Genomic DNA, 25,231 nt, shown 5'->3' with positions numbered 1-25,231 from the left:
AAACATGATTTAAGAACCATTCCAACCATATAGTCCCTTCCGTGCAGGGTTGACTATTGAGAGGTCATTGCATGGACTTCCTCCAATCACTAAGTCAAAAGGTCCCCAGTCTTCGATCTGATGGCAAAACATAGCACGAGACAACAGAAGAGTTACTATTACTACTTTATATTTGGCATTCAAGGCATCTTGTGTGATAGGAACATACCAATATTACATGCAAACACCCTCAAATTGCACAGGATTTAAACTGTAAGTAGGAGAATTTTACTTACATGTTTATGAGTTACATTGCGTACATCACCCACATACATGATGCGTCCCTGATGCCGAACCATGCCAACAGTAATGGAGTCTTCACACACCTCGGATGCCACATACTTGTCAACCTGGATGCCCAAATCTTTTAATACCAAGAGACCTAAAAGAAAGTGTAAAATTTTTTTGAAAATATGAGCAAAAAGCAACACAAATAAATCTTTTTGAAAACAAAACTGAAAATACACATATGCATGCCAGCATGCTCACACCTGTAGCAATGCCATCAAACAGAGATAAAACCCTGATTGGTTGCCTTTTTTCTGCTGCAATTGGAGGATATAACTTGGCTGGTTCCTAAAAGACAAGAATGAATTAAATTCAGTCGTGCACCACTTGAACAAATCATGGGGCATCTGATGGGAATTACTATGACAAGATAAGACAGACTTTATTGATACTACAATGGGGAAATTCAATGGTTATGGCAGCATCACAGCATATAAAAAAGTATGCAAATAGTAATAATGGAAAAAAAAATGGGGAAAAAAATGGGGTTCACACAAATGAACAAGGCTATGTACAATATAAACAACAGAAAAAAAAGAAAATATGAAAAAATATAAAAGAGAAACAACAGAAATGCCTTGTGCAGAGAATGGTCATAGAATTAGCAGGTGCAGAATAGGGGATGAGGTTAGTAAAAAAATAAGACATAATGAATAAATGTCCTGGAGGATGTAAAAATAAAGATAGAAAAATTTAATTATTGCATGGATAATGTTGATGAGATGCAAAAATAGGTATGAGGAAGTGGGATATATTAATGCTAGTTTGAGAAAAAGATTCTAGTGACAGTAAAACACCATTTATTACATCTTGTAAAAAAATGTTACTCCAAAGCATCAGAGAAATAACTGCCTTCATTGCACTCATGGTCATCAAGTAGAAATTTGATGAACTGTTGTGAGGGTGTCAGGGGGAGAAGCAATCTAAAAAGATTTTGCAAATGGTTCCACATTCAGCAGCATATTGTCTTTTGTTTTATAAACCTGGGATTAAAAACAGAAACAGACTTACGAATTCCTGTTCATGGTTGTTGGCAAAGAAATGCTGCAGTCTACAAGGCCAGTCGTCTCTTCGCCTTAGTAATCCATAGGTGTTTCGAGGGCCGCACATATAGCAGTTCCATGGGTCTTCTTTAATGGCCGCGACTGCTGAACCAGCCCCGACCAATAGATCAACACACTCCACACAGAAACATCTGTGAGCACGCACAAATACACGGAACAGATATTTAGACATCCATCTAATTTTGTATTTACAATTATTACTTAGCATTATATAATTCAGTGAAAGTATTTACGCGCCGCTTATATCTGCGATATCAATGGACTTTCATTCTTTGACGTGACTTTTAAAGGCCCCTTAAAACAAGGAAGGAATTTTTCAACAATAATTCCTTATTCCAATTCTTTGTCTTAGGTAATATGGTATATATGGGGAAGAAAAATCAAGCCAGTCAAAGCCTTTCCAATGTTGTCTGGCAAAACAATTCAAAATGCTTAAGAATTTTAAACTTACTTTGTATCTAATTTGAATTTGGGTATTCCAGAATGTGCTGGGTGTGGTATAAGCTGATATTTCAATAGACCTATGAAATAAGTACTGTAGGTATAAAAACAAAATAACAATTAAAATTTTTTTTTTTGTTTTCTTCATAAAATAAGCTCTCCTGCTTCAATAGCACTGTGGATTTGTGGACAAAAACTATATTTAGATACTGAGTTAAATGCTGTTTAATCATGGCTGGGTCAAGGAAATAGATGAAGCATTGTCTTATTTTGGTCCAATGGCAGGCATATTTAGAAAATATCTGGTTTTCTTCATTTCAAACAAGACACCTTCCACCATGAGAATAACCAAAAACTTTTAAACTAAAAATCTATAAAAGATTGTAAGTGTGTGTATATTATAAATTGAATTAGCTTTTAGGTCTTTGACTTAATCATCATTTATCTGTGTTCCTGATTTCCACTGCCTGCTGCATTTCAACTAGATTGCTGACTGTACATTTATCTTTTAATTTGACTAGATAGCAATATGACAACAAAAGCTGTTGGAATTAAGTGCTACATTAATACATACAAACTCAGCTAAAGATAACGCCACAAAATGTGTGCGCATCCTTTTAGCGGCAAATTGTATCAGATCTGGGTCACATGCAATGCAGACAGTACAATATAATTGAAAAAAGCAAAAAACAAATGCAGACTCAAGTCCCCCCTCCCACTATAACCCTGACGGCAGAATTAGAAGTAAAGATAGGCTCAAAGTAAGCAATGAGCAAAATATCTACATATCTACTGACCGACAGCAGTTGTTATTGCCACACATGAGCACTTCCCTTCCTCCACAGCAGATGGTGCAGTAGGACTGGTAACCATCATCGTCATACTGGTAGGCACACTCAAGGAAGGAGTTCTGCCAAAAAAGAGCCATGAGAAGTTTGTCACTTAATTTTTTTTGTGTGTGTCTTTAAATTTTAAGTTCAGGAGGGCAGGATCAACAAGTACCAGTGTAAAAAATGTACTGGGGTCAGGTAGCTAAACATCTTTTGTCCATTAGAGAGCAGCTGTGCGTAGAACTGAATTTACATCTACAGGTAATGATCAGCTTACTTCTAGTCTATCCATAAGATATTTAAAATCTTATCACTTTATAGGAAGAGATATGATACAAATCAATAAAATTTGTCTTTTGATAGGTAAGTACTTACTGGATACCAGGAGTAAGCTCTAACTGCTACACCATGTGAGGATCTATATTAAGGATTTATAGTGACTAACAAAATCTATTATGTTTGTATAATTTTAGTGTTTTTTGTTGCGTTTTCACCTCTGATTTGCATTGTGTTTCTTTGGCATGAATCTAAACAAAAATGACTTCTTGCACCGACTGGAGTGTATTGGTGACAAAACGAAATGAACGAATTAAAAGCTACATAAAGTCTGCTAGCTCCTCTGCTAAATAAATATCATATCAAAATATTGATTAAAGATGTATTACATTGTGACATATACTACAAATGTGTATTGCCTGTATATTGAATTACAAAAATGAGTTTCTGAAACTATATAGTATCTTTTTCGCCTTTCGGCTTTCCCTTCAGGGGTCCCCACAGCAAATCAACCATCTCCATCTAACCTTTTTCTCCGTATCTTCCTCTCTCACACCAACTACCTTCATATCCTCTCTCACTACGTCCATAAATCTGCTCCTTGGTCTTCCTCGAGACCTCCTGCCTGGCAGCTCCAATTCCAGCATCCGTCTACCAATATATTCACTCTCCCTCCTCTGTACATGACCGAACCATCTCAGTCTGGCTTCTCTGACCTTCTCTCCAAAACATCTAACATGAGCCGTCCCTCTGATAGACTCATGTCCTGATCCTATCCATCCTGGTCACTCGCAAAGAGAACCTTAGCATCTTCATCTCTGTGACCTCTGGCTCTGACACCTGTCTTTTTATCACTGGAACTGTTTCTAGAACAGCATCGCTGGTCTCACCACTGTCTTGTACACCTTTCCTTTCATTCTGGCTGATAGTCTTCTATCTCATAGCACCCTTGACCCTTTTCTCCACCCTTTCCAACTGCTTGAACCCATGTCTTTACCTCTTTTCCACACTCTCTGTTGCTCTGGACTGTTGACCCCATGTTACATTCACGCAGATATACTCTGTCTTGCTGCTCCTAACTTTCATTCCTCTCCTTTCCTGCACATACCTCCACCTCTATAGATTTTCCTCAAACTGCTCTCTGCTCTCACTACAGATCACAATATCACCTGCAAACATCATGGTCCATGGAGATTCCTGTCTAACCTCATCTGTCAGCCTGTCCATCACCACTGCAAACAAGAAGGGGCTCACAGCTGATCCCTGATGGAGTCCAACCTCCACCTTGAACTTCTCTGTTACCCCTACAGCACACTACACCACTGTCTCACAGCTAGCATACATGTCCTGCACCAGTCTAACATACTTCTCTGCCACTCCAGTCTTCCTCATACAATACCAGAGTTCCTCTCTTGGCACCCTGTCATATGTTTTTTCTAGGTCTACGAAAACCCAATGCAGCTCCCTCTGGCCTTCTCTGCACTTCTCTGTTCGCATTCTCAAAGCAAATACTGCATCTGTAGTACTCTTCCTCGGCATGAAGCCATACCACTGTTCACAAATGCTGACTTCTGCTCTCAGTCTAGTTTCCACTATGCTTTCCTATAACTTCATTGTGTGGCTCATCAACTTCATCTCTCTATAGTTGCCGCAATTCTGCACATCCCGTTTATTCTGAAAAATGGGCACCATCACACTTGGTCCTGATGATATACCTGTGGAGGTGTGGAAGTGTCTAGGAGAGGCAGTGGTTGAGTTTCTGACTAGATTATTCAACAGGATCTTAGAGAGTGAGAAGTTGCCTGAAGAATGGAGACAAACTGCCTTTCCACTCTTCATCCTCTTCAATACCTTCCTCACTTCACTTTTACTAATCTCTGCTACTTTGTGGTCTACAATAGTCACGTCTTTTACCCTTGTCTCTCTTTCATTTTCCACATTCATCAGCTCTTGAAAGTACTCTTTCCACCTTCCAATCACTCTTCTAGCGTCTGTCAATACATTTACCTTTCTATCCTTAATCACCTGGACCTGTTATACAGCCTTTCCATCTTTATCTCTCTGTTTCGCCAACCTGTATGGATCGTTCTTTCCCTCCTTACTATTCAGTTGAGAATACAGGTCATCGTACAAACTTTGTTTTGCCTTTGCTACCTCTATCTTTACCTTACGTTGTATCTCCCTGTACTCCTGTTTGTTCTCTTCAGTCCTGTCACTGTCCTACTTCTTCCTTGCTAACCACTTTCTCTGTCTATACTCCTGCACTTCCTCATTCCACCACCAAGTCTCCTTATCTACTTTCCTTCCAGATGACACAGCAAGGGCTCTCCTACTTGTCTCCTTGATAGCACTAGCATTAGTTGTCCAATCATCTGGAAGCTCTCCTTGACCACCAAGAGCCTTTCTCAACTCCTCCTGGAAACTATACAACACTCCTCCCTTTCAGCTACCATCACTAAATCCTCTGCTCTGCTTTTGTCCTCTTGATCTTCCTTGTCACCAGAGTCATCCTACAAACCACCATCCTATGCTGTCTGGTTACACTCTCACTTACAACTACTTTGCAGTCACTGATCTCTTTCAGGTTTCAGGTCTATCTGCATGTTCCTACCTCCGCACTTCTAAGTCACCCTATGTTCCTGTCTTTTCTGGAAAAAAGGTCTTCATTACAGCCATTTCCATCCTTTTTGCAAAATATACCACCATCTGTCCCGCTGCATTCCTATCCTGTATACCAAATCTGCCCATCACTTCCTCATCCCCTCAATTACCTGCACCAACATGCCCATTCAAGTCTGCACCAATTACCACTCTCATCTCTGGGGATATTCTGCATCACTTCATCTAACTCATTGCCAACTACTACTCCTCCTCAAACTCACATCCCACCTGCGGGGCATAGCCACTAACAACATTGAGCATCACACCTTCAATTTCCAATTTCAGACTCATAACTATCTGACATTCTTTTCACCTCCAAAACAGTTCCTAACAAACTCCTCCTTCAAGATAACGCCTACTCAATTTTTCTTCCTGTCAGTACCATGATAGTACAACTTAAAGCCTGCTTCTAAGCTTCTAGCCTTACTACCTTTCCACCTGGTCTCCTGGACACACAGTATATCCACCTTCCTTCTATGCATAATGTTAACCAACTCTCTACCTTTTCCTGTCATAGTCCCAATATTCAAAGTTCCTAATCTCTGTCCAAGACTCTTGCTATTCCTCTTCTCTCTTTGCTTCCAAACAAGCTTTCCTCCTCTCCGTCTTTGACCTTCTGTAGCCCAGTTTCCATTCGTTCCCTGTAGGTTATCGGTACCAATGGAGGTCGCTGTTAACCCTGGCCTCAACCAATCCGATTTGAACTGGCTATTACAATTGATTTGCGTGTTTGGTTTTGGCAAAAGTTTTACGCTGGATGCCCTTCCTGATGCAACCCTCTGCATTTATCCGGGCTTGGGACCGGCTCAGGGAGACACTGGTCCGTGCCACCCTGAGGCTGCATTCTGAAACTATATAGTATGATTGGTTTATTATCACCATTTTATTAGCTGAGTACATTGACTTCTATCTTACTTTGCAACCCTGGCACATTGCTCCTATGAAGAGAGGATGCTCCAAAGAAACATTGAGGCTTCCACAGGAGATACAAATGTCTGAAAAAAACAAAACAGGGGTCAAAGTTATGCTCACAATGTTGGATTACACTAACACTAAGACTAGTCCTATGTTCTTTAGGGCAATTTAATGATTGATTCATACGTAAAATGAAAATTCTAATTATTTTAAAGTGCACAACTCATTTGGAAAAATGCTTTGAAAATTAAAAAACACAATTTCCAAAATGAGAGGAACAGTTCTTGGTTAGAAAATTGCTTTTGATTGATATAACAATTTGCAAAACAATTGTTATTAAATAGCAAAATACTCACGGCACATATTTACAGAGGCCATATCATATACAGTACATTTGCGTTTTTTTTAAACAAAGCATTCATTTAATAACTGTCCTGTAGCAATTAGAATAGATCTAATGATCTTAGCGACACCAACCTTCTATGTTCCTGGTCTTTTTTTTAATATCCTGAATGAGTCTTTCTGGAACAAAGAACAGCAGCACATGATTTTTGTTCAATTAAATAATTTCCACATAGTATGAAGAGAAAGCATAAGAGCTTTTAATAGGACTAAATAAATGGATTCCTTTGTCCATCTAAAGGTCTTTTAAAAGTTGTACTGTAAGAAGGTTGTCTCCAAACAGCAAGTCACAATTAGTGCGTGCGGTTATGTTTACCTCTAGTCCCTTCATCAATCACCTCTCTGAGCTTTGTTTTCTCTGCAGAGTTCTTGCGGGGTTTCTTGGCAGGAGGAGGTGTATACGCAGCCTCAGGTTCGGCCCACATCTCTGGGTAAACTTCCTTATATGGATTTTGCTCCTCTATAAAAATTAGGAAATACAATGAACTCTTTTTTAAGCAAAAGGCACATGATTTCCATACATCTACATTCACCTGTCCGATGGTGTTGTAAGAAAGTGAATTAGTGATGCGCGCATTGCAGTTATATCCGGGGGCACTGTGGTTAATCCGCGGATTGGGAGGGTCAGGTCAAAAAAATTAACATTCTGATTGACAGCAGACAGGTTGCTGGTGGGTTCTACCTGTGAACATATTATAGACTTCATTAAATACTTGTCTTGTAGCAGTCCCCACCACAGTATACATTATAGACTAGTAACAGCAATTTTGTTATTTTATTGTACAAAAAAAAAGCGGGACGGTATTATACATACATTAAGAAAGTGAATTTCAAATTCACAATTCACTGTGGTATTTAATCACAGCAGAATTTCTGACTCAAACCCTATAAAAATACAGTAATTCATAAAAAAGCCAATGTAGAGTCAAGGACGCACAGAGACAATAAGCTCATGTTTCTCTGTGGCGACCTTTTAAAAGGATGGGGTGATATAATCAAAGTTCTTCGAACTGATTACTTCAGGCGGGTGGCAGGTGATTGACTTATGCATACATGCCGATTCGGAGGGTGCCAGTAGCTGATCCGCGCATCACTGTTGTGACTTTAAAAAAAAAAAAATCTAATTAACAAAATAAATACCTAAATTAATAAAATGGGATGGGGGCGTGTCGACATGTTCTCCAATATGGCGTTACATTTAAGTTTGTGTGTTTGTGTGTATCACTGTTTGCATGTAGTGTGTGGGGGGGAGGGGGTGCACGTGGGTGTGTTTGTGTTCAGGTGTTGATAAATACCCTCTGGGGGGTCAAGTGACTGCGGGCCACTGGGTAAGAAGCCAGTCATAGCCCATTCTATCATCTGTCTGGTCTGAGGCTCCACCCCTTCTGTATCGTCACTTGCGTCACAAGAAGGAGTGGGCCTTCCTGCCCGCACACTTGCAACCTTGACAAAAAAAAATAAAAAATAATCCCAATCTTTTTACATCTACAAGATGTTGATACAAGAAGCAAAATGCTAATATCATGATAAAATCATTCATTAACTGAAATAACCATTTAGAACATGTTATACTAGTTTGCACTGATGTAACACGTTTGAATATCAGTGAATAAAGACAACGTCCTCAAATAGGAAAATATCAGGCATGTCAGTAAACAGCCTTTAGACCTAACAAAGTAATAACGGAGCGACCAACTGTGCAAAAATATTGCCTTTGAGGCTGAATCACATTGACTTGAGCAGTAGGAAGCTGGCTACCTGCAGTGCCTCGAAGATAGCTTTGCGGTACATGGACTGCTTGTTGTAGGTGGGCTGGTGGAAAGCAGAGGAGAAAGAGCTCAGAGGCATCAGTTTCTCCACACAAACCTGCAATATAAAATAAAGTAAAATAAAAGCAAAACATTTAGAACAGTCAGTGATGAAGTCTTAAGCTGATGTAAAAAGAGTGAATTACTTAACAAGCTTATCAAAACAGCATTTGTTCTCTCACTACCTCTTATTAGAATTATCAGGCAGAGTTTTTAGGTTTTAGGTTAATATCGGTTTCATTCATCATTTCATATACCCACCACAGAGAACTTGCCATCCCCAAACCACATAACCCAGCGAGTCCCGTCAGCAGCTCGACTTCGGCCGCTCATCCACCAGGACACAATCCTGCCAGGCCACCAGGAGAAACCTCGCAGCTTCCCAAACACCAATGTGCCGATGCCAAAGCCTCTGCCATCCTGTGAGCGTGGATAACAAACACGATTATTAGTTTCAGGACTAGAGGGGTATTTAAAATACACTTTTTAATTGTTGCCATATTTTGAATGTAAAGCAGTGGAGAGGAAAAATTGGCGTTGCATGGGAATGGACAAGCGCGTTCATATTTTTTGGCAGATAGAAATATTTTCAAAAATAATTATTTTGTACCTGCTGTATGCAAAGTTTGAATTTGATTCAGCTATTCCAATTACTATTGTCAATCACAAACATATTTAGTAATTATAGATTTGAGATTTTGAAGAATCATGGAAAAAATACCTAATATAGATCAAAGCTCACATGGATGTGTAGATTCCATACCTTTCAAAATATTTCTAAAACCATTCGAAAAATAATTCTGATTACCCAGCGTCACACAAGGTAGAGTCTACACTTCAAACTTCAGCAAGAAATTTTGAGTTAATTTATTCTCTTCTCTTTTGGCACCAAAATGCTATCACCCTAACAGACAATGTCCTTTTTTTTTTTAACTGTCCTATTCTTTAAGTAAAAAAGGTGTTTGACCTAAATTAATCTGGATACAAGTTTAGAAATTATTTTGACAACTTGCAGGCCAAGAGGCAAGAAAAAAAAACATTAACATACAAAAATCATAAACAAATAAATGTAACAGCATCGCCACACAGACACACTGTCACTGCTTTATCAAAGTCTACTGTCCATGCCTAATTTCATTGTGATTATCTATTTATTGGGGCACCGTGTACAAAACCTCTACATAGCACAAAAAGATGACTACCAGATTCTAGCTAGATACTGCAGTTAATTTCAATCTGTGGTCCCATGGAAACAAAATGGAAAAGAATAAAAAAAACATTTCATCACACACACACATATCTGTCCAAGCCGTCACAGTATTCCCATCACTATTCATCTACCTCCAAGGATAAATAATCGTACATAATTTATAATCACTCTTAATCACATAATCACTCTCGTAGCTTGTATTCATCGATTAGTCACTTCTGCAAATAACTTTAACACTTCATGTTAAAGTGTTGCTAAAAAGTGTTGTCATACTGCTCTGTCCACAATGTTATTGACAAATAGATTCACAAGCAAATTGACCTGGTACTCTATCTCCCTGGGTGCAGCCTGGGCTGCCCTGGTAACAGGCTCTGGTGTTACAGCAACTGTTGGTGAGGCGGGATCTGTTTGTGGTTGTGAAGGAGGAGGTTCCGGGCTGGCAGGCTCCTCCTCTCTTTGAAAGTCTCCCTCTGATAGATCGTCCATCATGTTCATCTCGGCCTCTCGATACGCCCGTCTCTCTGCCTGTGAAGAAAGAACAAAAGCCAGTATTAGCCTTATATAAGAAAAGCCTAAATGAAATAAAGGCTTCAGAAAATTTATCGTTACTGTTTCACACCAGCCAACATAGATTGAGGTTGGTTCTAATCATGTGAACCAGGCAAAATGCTATCTTGAAGCTTGACATTAAAATAAAGTCCAATTGAGGGAAACTTTAGCAGCTGGCATGATAGTCAGGAGGAAATGGCCCACATCACACGCTCAATATGTCTGAGGTTCAAATTTGTTGAATCAATTTGACGTAACATTTTCTTTTTTTTTTTTTATTCTGTCACCATGTGAGAAACATCTTCTTGATTCCTCTGTCTGGGGGGCACATGTGGAGAAATTGACAGTTAAGCTGGCTTTGACTTCATTTAGGTTCAGTATGGGGACAAACCATACTGACATTAAAACTACATGTGCAATAGATTGCCCTGGTAATGCCTCCGCTCTGAATTTAATATTCAGAGCATAATAATAGAAATATTTGGCAATTCTTTCCAGATTATTACATTAATAGAATCCATTAAATGTCATTATTGTTATTTCAATGCTCTTTAATGATTGGGAGTGAGAAATCAGATCTCTGTGATGAAAAAAGAATAAGAAGTTGAAAAATGATCTGCGTGAGACAAATCTTACAAGTTGTGTCATAACTATTCAATCCAGTGATGGAACTTTTGATGGAAGATTTAGTTGAAATGGCTTTTAGGATCCTATGAATAGAAATTTTAAATGCCTTCTGAAATCAATACAATGGTTTCAGGGAAAAGGGGTTCGTTTTCAGGGTTGTAAATGTCTCTGAGTAACTTGGACTGGACATGTTATATTTTTGCTGGTAAAAATGTTTTTAAATTTTATTTTTTGTATGTATCATGAATATCCTTGTTGTGTTTAGTCTGTCGAGGATGTTGACACTAAATAAATCGTACATATAGGATTATAAGATTTCTGTTTTGTTTTAGCAGCAATTTGTTGTGACTTTCCTGTGAGTCTATTACTGACACCTTGCCATTGTTTTTGTTTATGTCTGACATGTCTCAACTTAAATTCCCCGACCCTTTTTTAGTCTGTAAGCAACAGGCATCCATTTGATGACATCTCTATTTGAATCTCTGCAGTTGCTCTGGTGATGACTTAACCTCGGTGCCCTGGGCAATGGAAATGATCTTTTAACTGATCTCTGAACTGGAAGTGAGTATGTAGAAAGCATGCGGTAGGGAAGCAGATGAGTCAATTCAAGACTGAAGAAGCTTCTCACATGAGAGTTGAAATGTCAAGAGAAGAAAGCAAGTCCAGTTACCACTGTAAGATTTAACAAGGGTTTACATTATTTGTGTAAGTGTTAAGGTTTTTGGGTAGAGACCAAAGCAGAGGGCCTTCTTCCTGAAACAAAAAACAAAAAAAAAATCAAAGCAGAAATATCTGTAAAAATTAGCATTGTGTGAAAGACAAGCATGATCTCTGTAGGAAAGTAAAAATCTTTAATAATTGACAAAATTGTAAAATAATAAAGATCTCTCAGTGATAAGAAAATTTATACTTCTTTCTTTTAATATTCTGAATATATTTTAATGTGTTTGATATTTTTTTACAAGTGTATTCTCCACAATTCCAGCTGGGCTAAAAACCATCCCAACCCCCTAAAAATGAAAGCATTTGGTGCTAGCATAAATGATGGCATAAATTTAACTGAACGCAACACTAAAAGTGACAATGTTGCTCCTGGACATTTCTCTCCTCTGTTTGACCCTGAGGGCAGGGGGTCACTCTTCACAGCTTCTGTTGACCTCTGACCTCATAAACCCCTGATCAGCCTGTTACGTGGATCATAGGCAGACCACCCACAGACCACATTTACCAACAAACGCACATGAACACAACTGCACTGTAAAGGCAAAACCATATGGTTTCGAAAACACAAGGGATACTTGAATTAAATATGTCTTAATCTTTATCAATATTAAAAGGCTTTCTTTTTGTTTTTAGGCTGTTGTTAAAATAAATGTAAGACACCATTTTATCTAAATTATCCAATAGTGAGGTCACATTTTTCTTTTTTTATTTAATGAAACCAGACTGCACTCAAATAAATATAATGTTATCAATGTACTTAACTATATATTTTTAATTAGATAAAAGCGTTGCTGTTATGAATGCTCTTAATATTTTTCAGTGCCATCACATCTTTATCTGGTTTAACCCGTAGTTGGTGTAGTCATGAAAACTTAGGAGTCAAGTTTGCTTTCTCTGCTTGGATTTCTGTCAATGCAGCACATTTGTCTGGAAAGTGCTGAAGGGTTTATATCACATTACAACAAATAAAGAGTAGATTCAATCATCACATTCACAGAAAATCATGAGCCTTTTTAAGTTAAAATATATACTGAAATAATTTTGTGTGCTGAACAGAGATAATCAATTATTCTAATAAGATAAACTCTATCAATGTAATTACCCACACCAAATAACTCATATGCTGGGCCTATTAAGTAACACTTAGCTGTCACAAAGATGATTATAATGCAACAAGCCTTTGGTTTTTTGCATGAATCAGCCTTGAATATGCCATCCAAAGTTGAGTTGATTATCAAGTTAACTATGGACACAAAGCAGAATAAATTAAAGTTTGTTGAGTTGAGTGTTTTCATTTTTTTTTAAGGGACAAGTATCCAGAATAAAGGAGAAAGGCTGAAATGTTTTGAGTTACAACTTTTAACTTTGGGACCCCATGGCCCATTCAGTGTTTTCACACTTAGCACCCACCCCATTGACATCTGACCCCTCACCCTGTGACCCAGCCCATAAACCATTTCTCAAACCACACCCCTTTATGACCGTGACTGACCCTGACCTGAAACTGAACCTGTGTTCAACTACTAACACCTATTCACACACATGCACGCGCGCGCACACACACACGCACGCACGCACGCACGCACACACACACACACACACACACACACACACACACACACATACACATACACACTACTGCAGTAGCTCTAGTCTTATCTTATTGTCAGGAGGCAACACACCATGTGGCTGCACTTTCATTAGCATCGATTGCAGCCTTGGGACATATTCAAGAAAACCCAAAAAACAATCAGTGGTATTCCATGAGGCTGTCATTATAAATTGAGTTTTATAGACCACGTGAATCAAATTATCATCTTTGCTATACATAAATTATACAAGATATAAGATATATAAATATTTTCCTCCCTCTAATCTCAGCTTTTTTTTTAAAATGACAGAATAGATTTTCTTCCATGTGTGACATGTCAAGCACTCCCGACAACTAAATATGCTAATTCAAATGGATCCCAAAAGTGAGATCACAAAATCTAAGGCTTCATAAATCAAGTTGAGTAGAGATTACAAGTCAAACAGGTTGAAAAGCATATATCTGCCCTGGTCGATTATTTAAATAAATCGCCTTAATTTCTCCCCTGACATATGTGGAGCTGCATAACAATTCTATTGGGACTGTAACCTGGACACACCAAACAAAAGAGGAGGGATAAGATTATAGCAATTTTTCGATAGGACAAACTGAAACTGTTCATCCGTTATGCGCTATTTTCCAGCAAATAACGCTGTGTTACAACCTTAATGATATTTTTCATATTATTGTCTGTTATTATGCAACAAACAAAAATGCAAGAAAGCATAACATATTGTTAAATGAAATAGCTTTTCCAGAAAGTCATCCTTGTAGATGGGTTTATCCTCTGAGAGTAAAATTAAGCTATGGAATACAATGCTTTACAGAGGCGGAAAAGAAAAAAATAAATCACTTACAGAGCAGTCATGGCAGTGTTCCTCCCTGGTTCTCTTTCTCTCTGTCATTTTCTTCATCTGTCTGTTCCTCACTTCTTCCTCCATCTCTTTTGCCTATTTTTTTTTTCCCTGTGTGTCCTTGGCTATACCCGCCTTCAAGCCCTTTACCCTGACATTCCCTGCTGATTGGCTGGCAGTTAAGTATCTGATTTAGTGGCTCCTTCACCCTACCAGATGTTTAGATGAACTTCTACAACACTCATGCTCAAGACACACAAACACATATGAACACATGCATGTGAATGTGTACACAACATATGTCCTGCCAAATCAAATCAGCACATACGGAGGCTACGGTCATATAGCTTCTAAAAGGTGGAGAAAATGCACAAATAAAAATATACAATATGCTATCCCCCACTGAGTATTTATTTTCTTGGCTGTAACTTTAGATGTGACATAGGAAGATGCCAGATTTTTTTAAGTCCGAAAATTGGTGTGTCTCCCACAGTTCCAAGGTTTATCCTTATAAGAGCAGTGAGCAATGTTGATGGGGGTGTTAACAGCTGGCTGAAGTTCAACTAACACACAGGGTAAACACACAAAAACACACATTGCACCCACGCATGCACGCACAACCTGGAACTAATGAACCTCTGTCTGTCTTTGTTACTGATTTCAGTCATTTCTCAGTCCCTGTCAAGAATGGTTTTGCTTTCACGTCACTACTTTGACTTTATCTGTCTACTTTTTGTAGAATATTTCAGCCATCTTTTGCTGATTTCCTTCACTTATATTTTGATTTTTTTTTTCTTAAGCTTTCTTCAAAATCTTGAACCCCTTTTGACCTTTCCTCTTGTAGTTAATATTCATCAGTTACTTTGCAAAACAACAATATCCATGAATTTTTACCTCCAGGCCACTAAAAGCATGTCCCTGCTGTCAATTTAGTTCTGCCCTAATGACTAACCTACATCATAACTTATCAAAATATGAGACCTTTTTCTTAACCATCAAGTACTTATGCAGACTCTGTACTGAAACTCACCGATTTCTAATTATTGAAGTGAACATTTATTTTGTTTTGAATTTGAGTATAAAAAAATTGAAAACAAGAAATGTATGTTGTATATTTACTTGGTTTTCACCTAAGCAAAGGAAGCATTTTCTTTCGTAGCTCTCTTCCTTGTTAGCTTCCTCCTTTCTAAATATATAGATCACTTGCTCCCTCGCTCCCACACTGTCATTGTTATTCTGTCCACCTAGTTTCTTCAAGTCGTAAATATTTCTAAGGTCATAATATATAGCTTGAAAAAAAGTTCTGGTCACAAACTGAGGGAGGGTCTTGTAAATCCAGAATTTGTGACCAATTCAGTATCCAGCTGGCTCATTGATGTAGTTACATGCAAATGCTGTTCTTTTTAGTTAAGAACCAAGTTGGGGCCTGGCTTGAAACTATGTTGATAATATTATTTTTGATGGAGATTTGATAAATAGAGTCCAAAAAGTTTTCTGAAAAGGCAGTAAGTATTAAGTCACATGCAGGAAATCCCTCGCTCACCCTCACATGCACATGCCTTGATGTGCAAAGAGACGATTTGATTGAAAACACAAGCTAGAGTGACGTTGACTGGCTGAGGATAACCTGCTACACATAGTTTCTATTTGCCCTTGTGATCTTTGCCTGCTTGCCTGCATTACCAAAAATCCTTCTTGCGTGCCAGTCATTGTGTTGATCAGTCTTTCATTGTCTTGTTCAACTTGGCCGCATATACATCCTGTTTCACTCACTCCTGCTCTCTCGAACATGTGCCCATTTAAACACTCCATTACTTTCATACAGTATGAAATGCAAACGTAATACATATTTTTTACACAAATCGTTCTATTACCCAGTCACTGTTGTCCCTCCATGTTAGCAGAAGGTGTAAGTAAAAACACAAGTTAAATTCCTTGGATGAGTAAACACCCTTGGCACTTAAAGGTGATTCTGCTACATGTACACTTTCTTTACATACAGTACTGTATATACAACACTGTATATATACAGCACTGTCTACATATACATACATTTTAGATGGATAGATAGACAGACAGAATCAATTAGTGAAATAGCAGCTGTTGTACCTGTACTTGTTAAGAGACAGACAAATTTAGTGGAATGGGGCTTTAGTGCGCCTGCTTAGTATCTTTGTTACCAAAACTCCTGAGCAGATATTTTGACATCAAGGTCTTCATTACTTTTTGGGCACATCCAGATGAAGACAGAGTAGCAGATACTCAATGGACTAACTAGCCTCAGCCAAACTCTGACAACCATTCATTCCATTTAAAGGTTACAATTTACTGAGTCGTTTATTATTTACTGGAAAATTGCTTCTGTTCATGATACTTAAATTTTATTGTTGCCTTATGCAAAAAATACCACCCATTTGTTTTTTGTAGGTGATTGGGAGGGAACATGCAGATAAATGATTGATTACAATTCACTTCCTAGGTCACATGTCTGAAACACAAGGCCTACGGGCCAAATCTGGCCCACCACGTCATATTATTTGGTCTAGACAAAAATGTCTGATTGTCTTAAAATAAATAAGCCAAACGCTTGCATTGACCATAAACTGCATTTCCCAAAATTCATGCCAATCATGTTACCTGTGAAGTGACGGCTTCCTGCAATTAGATTGCAGTGTATCCACATCAATGCAATTTTTAACAAGTGGAAGTGAGAAATATAAATGTTCCCTATATGTTCAGGAAGAGAAAAGTTGATGCAGATGGAATCAGGGAGGCACGGGCCAGTGTCTCCCTGAGCCGGTCCCAAGTCTGGATAAATGCAAAGGGTTGCGACAGGAAGGGCATCCAGCGTAAAACTTTTGCCAAAACCAAACATGCGGATCAATCATAATAACCAGATCAGTCGAAGCCAGGGTTAACAGCGACCGTCATTGGTACCGATGACCTACAGGGAGCCAATGGATACTGGGCTAGTGCAGGTCAAAGAAGGAGAGGAGGAAGGTGTGTTCGGAAGCAGAGACAGAAGTGGAAAGGCAAGAGTCTGGGACTAAGAGTAGGGACTTTGAATATTGGGCCTATGACAGGAAAAGGTAGAGTTGGTCGACATGATGCAGAGAAGGAAGGTGGATATACTGTGTGTCCAGGAGACCAGGTGAAAAGGTAGTCAGGCTAGAAGCTTAGAGCAGGCGTTAAGTTGTACTATCATGGTACTGACAAGAGGAGAAATAGAGTAGGAGTTATCTTGAAGGAGGAGTTTGTTAGGGATGTTCTGGAGGTGACAGAATGTCAGATAGACTCATGGGTCTGAAACTGGAAATTGAAGGTGTGATGCCCAATGTTGTTAGTGGCTATGCCCTGCAGGTGGGGTATGAGTTTGAGGAGGAGGAGAAGTTCTGGAATGGGCTAGATGAAGTAATGCAGAATATCCCCGGGGATGAGAGTGGTAATTGGTGCAGACTTCAATGGGTATCTTGGTGCAGGCAATAGAGGGGATGAAGAAGTGATGGGCAGATTTGGTATACAGGATAGGAAAGCAGAGGGACAGATGGTGGTAGACTTTGCAAAAAGGATGGAAATGGCTGTTTTGAACACTTTTTTCCAGAAAAGACGGAACATAGGTTAACATATAAGAGCGGAGGTAGGAGCATGCAGGTAGACTACATCTTGTATTGATGAGGTAACCTGAAAGAGATCAGTGACTGCAAAGTAGTTGTAGGTGAGAGTGTAGCCAGACTGCATAGCATGCTGATTTGTGGAATCACTCAAATGCCTAGGAAGATCAAGAGGACAAAGGCAGAGCAGAGGACAAAGTGGTGGAAGCTGAAAAGAGAGGAGTGTTGTATGGTTTTCAGCGAGACATTGAGAAGGCTCTGTATGGTCAGGGAGAGCTTCCAGATGATTGGACAACTACAGCTAGTGTTATCTGGGAGACAAGTAGGAGAGTACGGTACTTGGTGTGTCATCTGGGAGGAAAGTAGATAAGGAGACTTGGTGGTGGAATGAGGAAGTGCAGGAGTGTAGACAGAGAAAGTGGTTAGAAAAGAAGAAGTGGGACACTGACAGGACTGAAGAGAGCAGTCAGGAGTACAGGGTGATACAACGTAAGGTAAAGATAGAGGTAGCAAAGGCAAAACAAAGTTTGTACGATGACCTGTATTCTCAACTGAACAGTAAGGAGGGAGAGAACGATCCATTCAGGTTGGCGAAACAGAGAGATAAAGATGGAAAGGATGTATAACAGGTCTGGGTGATTAAGGATAGAGAGGGAAATGTATTGACAGAAGCTAGAAGAGTGATGGGAAGATGGAAAGAGTACTTTGAAGAGCTGATGAATGTGGAAAATGAAAGGCATTGAAGAGGATGAAGAGTGGAAAGGAGAGGAATGAAAGTTAGTCGCAAGACAGAATATATGTGTGTGAATGGGAGAACCTCAGGTAGATTGGTGAGGCTACAGGGAGTGGAGATCAAGAAGTTGGAGGATCTCTGGCACTTGGGGTCAACAGTCCAGAGCAATGGAGAGTGTAGAAAAGAGGGGAAGGGACGGGTGGAGAATGGGTGGAGAAAACTTTCAGGGGTAATGCGATAGAAGACGACCAGCCAGAATGAAAGGAAAAGTGTACAAGACAGTGGTGAGACCAGCGAGTCTATCAGAGGAACAGCAAATGTTAGATGTTTTCGAGAGAAGCCAGACTGAGATGTTTCAGTCATGTACAGAGGAGGGATAGTGAATATATTGTTAGACGGACGCTGGAGCAGGAGGTCTCGAGGAAAACCAAAGAGAAGATTTATGGACGTAGTGAAAAAGGATCTGAAAATAGATTGTGTGAGAGAGGAAGATACAGAGAATCGGGTTAGATGGAGAGGGTTGATTCACTGTGGTGACCCCTGAAGGGAAAAGCCAAAAGGAGAGGAAGATTTTACACTAGGTTACATTTAGTTAGATTTATACTGTTACCGTTGCATGTGTCGTTTTGAGAGTCTTTAAAGTTACTAACAAACAAAAAACAAAGTGTGCCAACTGTTCTGAGCTCAAACCTTTACCTCAACTACTAGCCTCAAAGGGAAAACAGCCTGTACTCATGTTATTTGTAAAAAGGGACATCCCAGCTCCAAGACAAATGTCAGTTAGCTCAAACTACTTGGATTGGCAAAAAACCCTCCTCTTGCATTATCATTATTAAGCATCTGTAACAATGACGGATTTAGTATAAAATGCAACATGAGTTTTCAGAGATTTAGATGATAAGCATGAAGTCACATAACACGTTTACAATTTTCCTGAGAATCTTAATCAAATCATTGCACTAATGTGAAGGACTTCTGGTGTAGTCATTTTCTCTGTCCCAAATAGTTGTTCACATGACAATAAATGGTCTGCTGGTGCGAACAACCATAAGGTAGCTTTAAGTCAAATAAAGCTTTCACTGTCAAGCAGTTTGACCAATGTCTATTCTAAATTTTTTGGCTTTTATTGAGTATAGTACCTCTGTGGTTCGGCTTGGATTTAAAACAATCGTCTCAGAGAGGACGGACTGCTCAATTATTTTAACTTTTACTTGACATTCGGTCATTCATTCCATTCCATTTGTGTGACTTTTCGTTTGCAATGAGAGGAAGGTCTCTCCCTTCCTGTGTAAATAAATAAACGCTCAAAAGCAGTGGACAGGAAAAATGCAGAATATGTTAAAATGAAGAACTGCTAATGTAGAGTCGACAATAGATGACAGGGGTTTTTAGTTTGTTGTGGAACATACAGATTGTGAAATTGCTGAATGCATTCTGAAACTAAAATGTGCCACTCTGCAGAACAATAAAGTTCTAAAATAAACTCTGAACTGAAATGAGGACATGATTACAATTCCTAAATCATAAGTCTGGAGTACTTCTTTTGTACAAAAAAAAGTCATGGCAATTGAGACCTGTCTTGGTTATTGGGGTAAACGCTTTTCATCACTTCTCCAGAGCAAACCACTGCTGCCAACAGCTATTTTTATTACTTTGTAAAGAAAGAGACTAGCTACATGTTTGTTTGTCTGTGGGTTTTTTTTTTTCCGCAAAAACATCTGCGGATGTTTCAGAAAATATACATTTTAAAGTGTATAGAACAAAGAAATTACAGGTAGTCAAGATACTATAGATAAAAACGGTTACTGAAAAAAGTACCAATATGAACATCCATCCATTGTCTACTGCCTTTCCAACACTTAGGGTCGCAGGGGATGCTGGAGCCTATCCCAGCTCCAGCATCCAGGAATATCCCAAAATATGAACAAGAATTAAATTTCTTTCCAATGGCTTAGTGTATCCTTTGATACTGCATAAATAAATGAATTGTATATGAATTCCTTAATTTGTCTGTAGACGGAAAGTCCTGTCTCTCTCGCACCTCCATCTTCCAGCGGCTCAGCCATTCATCTCTCTGTCTCCGGCTGATGTAGTATGGATCTCCAGCCTGGAATGTCACCCTGGGGACTGGCTTTCTCCGCAACCTCCCAGTCTCTCCCTGCACACAAAAGAATCACATAAGGTTTGCAATATTCTCTGCAGACTGCATTCCTAAATATGCATGTATGGAAACATATATGGCAACTGAAGTATGCTTCATGAACTTTATAAAACTAAATAATAAGCTGGATAACAAACAGTTTTCTGACCTCTCTGGGGGAGTCACAATTTCTGTCATCTGGCTCATCTGCAGGAGAACAAAGGTTGGAAGAAATGGGCCAGTTGCAGACTTAACAAGAGGTATGATGAGGAGGTATACTCATGCTTTATTCAAGTTACAATATCCATATCCATATTTAAAGTATTAACGCCTTCAAACACCAAATCTGGAACTAATTTGGCTACAAATACAAGTAATACAGCCGATAATATTTATGTGCGTGTGGGAGAATTTTACATTAAGACCCACCTGGCTATAACTCATTCAGTCTAAAGTGTCAAGACTGATCTCAATAGATAGAAAAAAACATTTACTTATTTATTCATAAGACATTTGGTAGAGTTAAGAAGCTGAATAAAAATAACACTTATATGACTTTGCACATTTATACCCTTATTTCTCCCAGTTTGCTCTAGTTTCCGACGCCCTCGTTTCTTGCGAGGGGAGGGGGAAGGCTCCAGCTCCTCAGGTGGGGTTGGGGGAGCATTCACGCAGGGGTCAGAGGTCGCCATCTCCTGGGAAACAGAAAGAGCACAGCCTGTCTGAGAAACTGCTGAGCACCCTTGTCTAACCTCATCAAAATTAATCCGGACATAATTATTGAACACACATGCACAGGGTTTATACTATACAAATGGAACACATGCACACTCAGTCGCACTGACTGCAATAAACAGCAATAAGTCTGCCCTCATTACTACAATGTAGAGCAGGTACACCTAGATGAAGTCTGGTTAGGATCAGTGTAATAAACACCCAACCTACCATTTACAACATCCACATGGACACATACACGCACACATACACAGAAAAAGAGAAGTCACACACACGTACAAGAGATGAGCAGGGCATAGTTGTTGATTCATGATACTAACAACCTCTCTAAATCGCATACAATGTAAAATACGACATGTAAAAATAAAAATAATTCGAATACAGAATTGTTTAGGTGATCTATTTTTCTAACAGTCTCCAAATAAATGCTTTATCTCTTAGCTGAACAACATCAATTATACTAATCGGTGTGTCTATGAGGCCGACTTGGATTTGTTAATGTGCTATTAACGAGTTTAATAAGTTAAAAAAGTGAGGGGAGAAGAGAATGATAAGCACAAAGGCTACACTCATCCTCCTCCTTACAAGCCAACCAAGGCTGTAATGAGCAGGTGAGAAGGTCTATAAAAGGCATAAGTGACAGGAAGGGCCTCAGGACACACAAAACTACACAAGCACAGACATCTAACATAGTAACTGAAAGTATTAACAGAGCTTTTAAATATATGGATTTTTGTGATCATTAGTGGCCTCAAACATTCCATATAAAACATATGTAAGCAATGGTTGCCCATGCATCAGCCCCTGTCTTAAAGTTCATGTGGGATCGAGCACTAAAAAGCCAGTTTTTTTGTACTTTCTAGTCAAGAAGAAGTCACATATAATTGGGGACAAAAGAAATGGCACTAAATTAAGTACAATGGCACATTTAGCTTTCAATTTGAATTGTGCTAATCTTATTTAGTGCAAAAAAAACAAAACACAGATGTATCTTTATTGAGAATAATATAAAAGTTAGGTTCAAAACATTTAATTACCAAAAATTGAGTATAAACAATGCATTCTGACTAAAATAATCTTGCTTAGCAATAAATATCAAATATATGCTTCCAAAAATGTACAAATTTCAAGGACTGTTAGAAAGACATGTCTAGAATACGTTAGCTCACAAAAAGTACAACTGGTAAGTTTAGAATAACTAAAATGACTTTAAAATGTCTCAGCCTTAGCTTTAAATGAAAAAAGTGTACTTTTTCTATATATAACTGTATAACTTAACTGTATATTTTGCACATATGATACCATCACATGCCCTTTTAGGAAAATATCTATATTTTTAACCCTCAGTAGACATCATAGCTGCATGAAGCAATCTTTAACCACTAGGAATAATTATGACTGTAACACAGCAATGTGTTATATTATATTAGCTCATACAGCTAATGTAACAAACAACCAACTACTTACTCATTCAGCAGAAACAGAGGAACATGGGCTTTCCATTGCAGTCGTCTTACTGGCCACGAGTCAAATGTAAGTGCATGGCAGCCCTGGTTTCGTCCCCCAATTGCAGAGAAAAATATCTGGATGTCTTTTGAATCGTTATATGTTCCACGTTCTTCAGCCACAATTACCCCCGACCTGTGTGCCTTTTTCAAAGAATATGAAGTGAGTTCGTAGGGTGAAAGCGTTTAGATTTTGTTAAAAAAAAGTCAGCGGAGTGAACCGATGCTATGGCTGCAAATTCAGGAAACTATAAGCTGGAGTGGCATTTCGTGATGCAGGAAGTTGTCTGATTGCTTGATGCAGCTTTAAAGTTACACTGAGAGCATTTTAAGTGATATCGCAGATATCAGCCAAGATCCTCAAACAAAAACTGCATACATTTTTTGTAATAACTCTAAAATGAATTCACAGAACATAAAGGTACCCAGTGAGTTATTGTGATTATATCCTGTTTTGTGACTTCAAAAATCTTGTTGCTGGCCATGACTTCCTCTTCTCTCAGTATCGACTCTAAATTAGTATTTTTGGTGTCAAATGAAAGATACAGTGAAAGTACTTGTTTGTTCTAACGAACAAAAGTGTATTACTTCAAGTCCAAATCCAAAACATGTACAGACTGTTAGAGACACCAGATTTGAAGTAGAACAGAAAAAGTTGCAAAAAGTAAAACAAACTCGCCAAACAGTAATAAAACAAGAACTGAGACACACTAGATACCAGATTGAAGAAATATTAATGATAATCATCAACATCAATCATTAATATTTTTGTCAGAATTAAGTAGCCCAGGGATGCGCTTCGTCCTAATTTTGTGGAACAAGTTTTTTATACGCACACACGCACGCACACACGTGTGTGTGTGTGTGTGTGAGTGAGTGTGTGTGTGTGTGTGTGTGTGTGCGTGTATTTGTATATAAATATATACATATGTAGAGAGAGAGAGAGAGAAATTTATATATATTTAAGTGTGTGTACACGTATGACGGACAGACAGACAGACAGACAGATAGACAGATAGATAGCTAGATAGCTAGATACAACTGCAGAACTGCTCAACAGCAAACAGCAATTATCATTAGGTGAGAGAAAAATGCTTTTTCTTCCCTTAGTCTGAACACTATTTTACCAGCACTATTAGATTTGAACCTTTGAGGAACAGGAAAATACTACATCCCTTGCTACAGTTTACCCTTCCCTCCCTTTTCATATGGTTGAGTTAATCAAGATTGTTATAGTTTGTGGGTTTACTCATAAATTATAGTTGTGATTTTTCATAGTAAAGGCTGCTTATGTTTGTTTTTCAATGTTTGAAATTTAGTGAGGAAGGTCATTTCAGAATAATCATGCACTCAGCTGCAGATCACTGAAAGGGAAAGTACATTTGCACCTGTTATCAGGTAGGCACTGAGGTCTGTGAGGCTAGGTGAAGACGACTAGAAATTACTGCAAGAATGTTTCCAGTATTTATGGTTTTACGCTTAAATCATTTCTGTTAAATTTCTCCCTGAGTTCTTTTGATTTTGTTATCAATAAAGATCACATCTTTGTTCATAAATCTCCAGGCAACCCTGCTTCCCAAATGAAAGCAAGCTAAAATGAAACAATGCACCCTGGGGCCATTGTGCAATGTAGTATAATAAACACAAGACCATATGATATAATACATAAAGCATAAAAGCTAGAGAGCTTTTTTTTTGTCATTTTGGATAAAAGCGTCTGCCAAATGACTGTAATGTAATATAATGTAAAAAAGGAGGTTGTTAGAAAAATAAATTCTGAAAACATCAAAAGCTGGGCAAGAAAAAATAAATAAATATATATATATATATATGTTATAAAAATGGTCAGAAGTCTAGTCAAACAAGTATGTAAGGCCCTCATAATCACTGGAGAGCAAGACAGGCCAGGTGTTACAGCATCCAGAGAGTGAAGAAGATGGTGTAAAGCAATGATGCAGTAGACACACAGCATAAGGCTAGGGATGCTATGACAAACAGCTTCACCAGGCTAGCTACAGCTGAATCTAACTATATGCACATATCCAGAGACATACTGTCAACAGGGAGAGAGAAGCCTAGAAACTTAAGTATCAATTGAATATTGAGATGCAGAGCAATCAGGAGGTTGAGATGAGACCAAAAAATCCAAAAAGACCAGTTGAGAAAAAAAAAAATTAATGCAGAAGAACGCACTCTATGCTCGAGAACTCGGACTTGCTACTCAAGAAT

At 38.6% G+C, this 25,231-nt stretch overlaps 1 protein-coding gene across 6 annotated transcripts in view; it reads right to left on the bottom strand.

Annotated features, from left to right (window-relative positions):
• dnmt3aa (DNA (cytosine-5-)-methyltransferase 3 alpha a) overlaps positions 1 to 25,231 on the bottom strand; it is a 45,359-nt gene that overhangs the window by 2,705 nt on the left and 17,423 nt on the right. For 4 of the 6 annotated variants that reach the window (XM_086166631.1, XM_086166633.1, XM_086166635.1 and 1 more), the window contains exons 4-18: positions 21,334 to 21,457; positions 20,932 to 20,969; positions 20,664 to 20,780; positions 10,256 to 10,459; positions 8,986 to 9,144; positions 8,675 to 8,782; positions 8,212 to 8,359; positions 7,233 to 7,376; positions 6,992 to 7,036; positions 6,515 to 6,594; positions 2,630 to 2,742; positions 1,339 to 1,522; positions 531 to 615; positions 276 to 421; positions 27 to 117 (exon numbers count right to left, since the gene is read on the bottom strand). In XM_086166631.1, the coding sequence (XP_086022757.1) occupies positions 27 to 117; positions 276 to 421; positions 531 to 615; positions 1,339 to 1,522; positions 2,630 to 2,742; positions 6,515 to 6,594; positions 6,992 to 7,036; positions 7,233 to 7,376; positions 8,212 to 8,359; positions 8,675 to 8,782; positions 8,986 to 9,144; positions 10,256 to 10,459; positions 20,664 to 20,780; positions 20,932 to 20,969; positions 21,334 to 21,457 (1,786 nt within the window). The remainder of the gene's footprint in view (positions 1 to 26; positions 118 to 275; positions 422 to 530; positions 616 to 1,338; positions 1,523 to 2,629; positions 2,743 to 6,514; positions 6,595 to 6,991; positions 7,037 to 7,232; positions 7,377 to 8,211; positions 8,360 to 8,674; positions 8,783 to 8,985; positions 9,145 to 10,255; positions 10,460 to 20,663; positions 20,781 to 20,931; positions 20,970 to 21,333; positions 21,458 to 25,231) is intronic. The other 2 variants (XM_086166636.1, XM_086166637.1) reach the window with 1 other exon arrangement.

This window comes from Fistularia commersonii, chromosome 20 (assembly GCF_037954325.1).
Source record: "Fistularia commersonii isolate RoL2024-O1a breed Wild chromosome 20, RoL_Fcom_v1.0, whole genome shotgun sequence".
Taxonomy (NCBI): domain Eukaryota; kingdom Metazoa; phylum Chordata; class Actinopteri; order Syngnathiformes; family Fistulariidae; genus Fistularia; species Fistularia commersonii.
The sequence above is the reverse complement of the archived record's forward strand: the minus strand, read 5'-3'. Positions and strand labels throughout refer to the sequence as shown.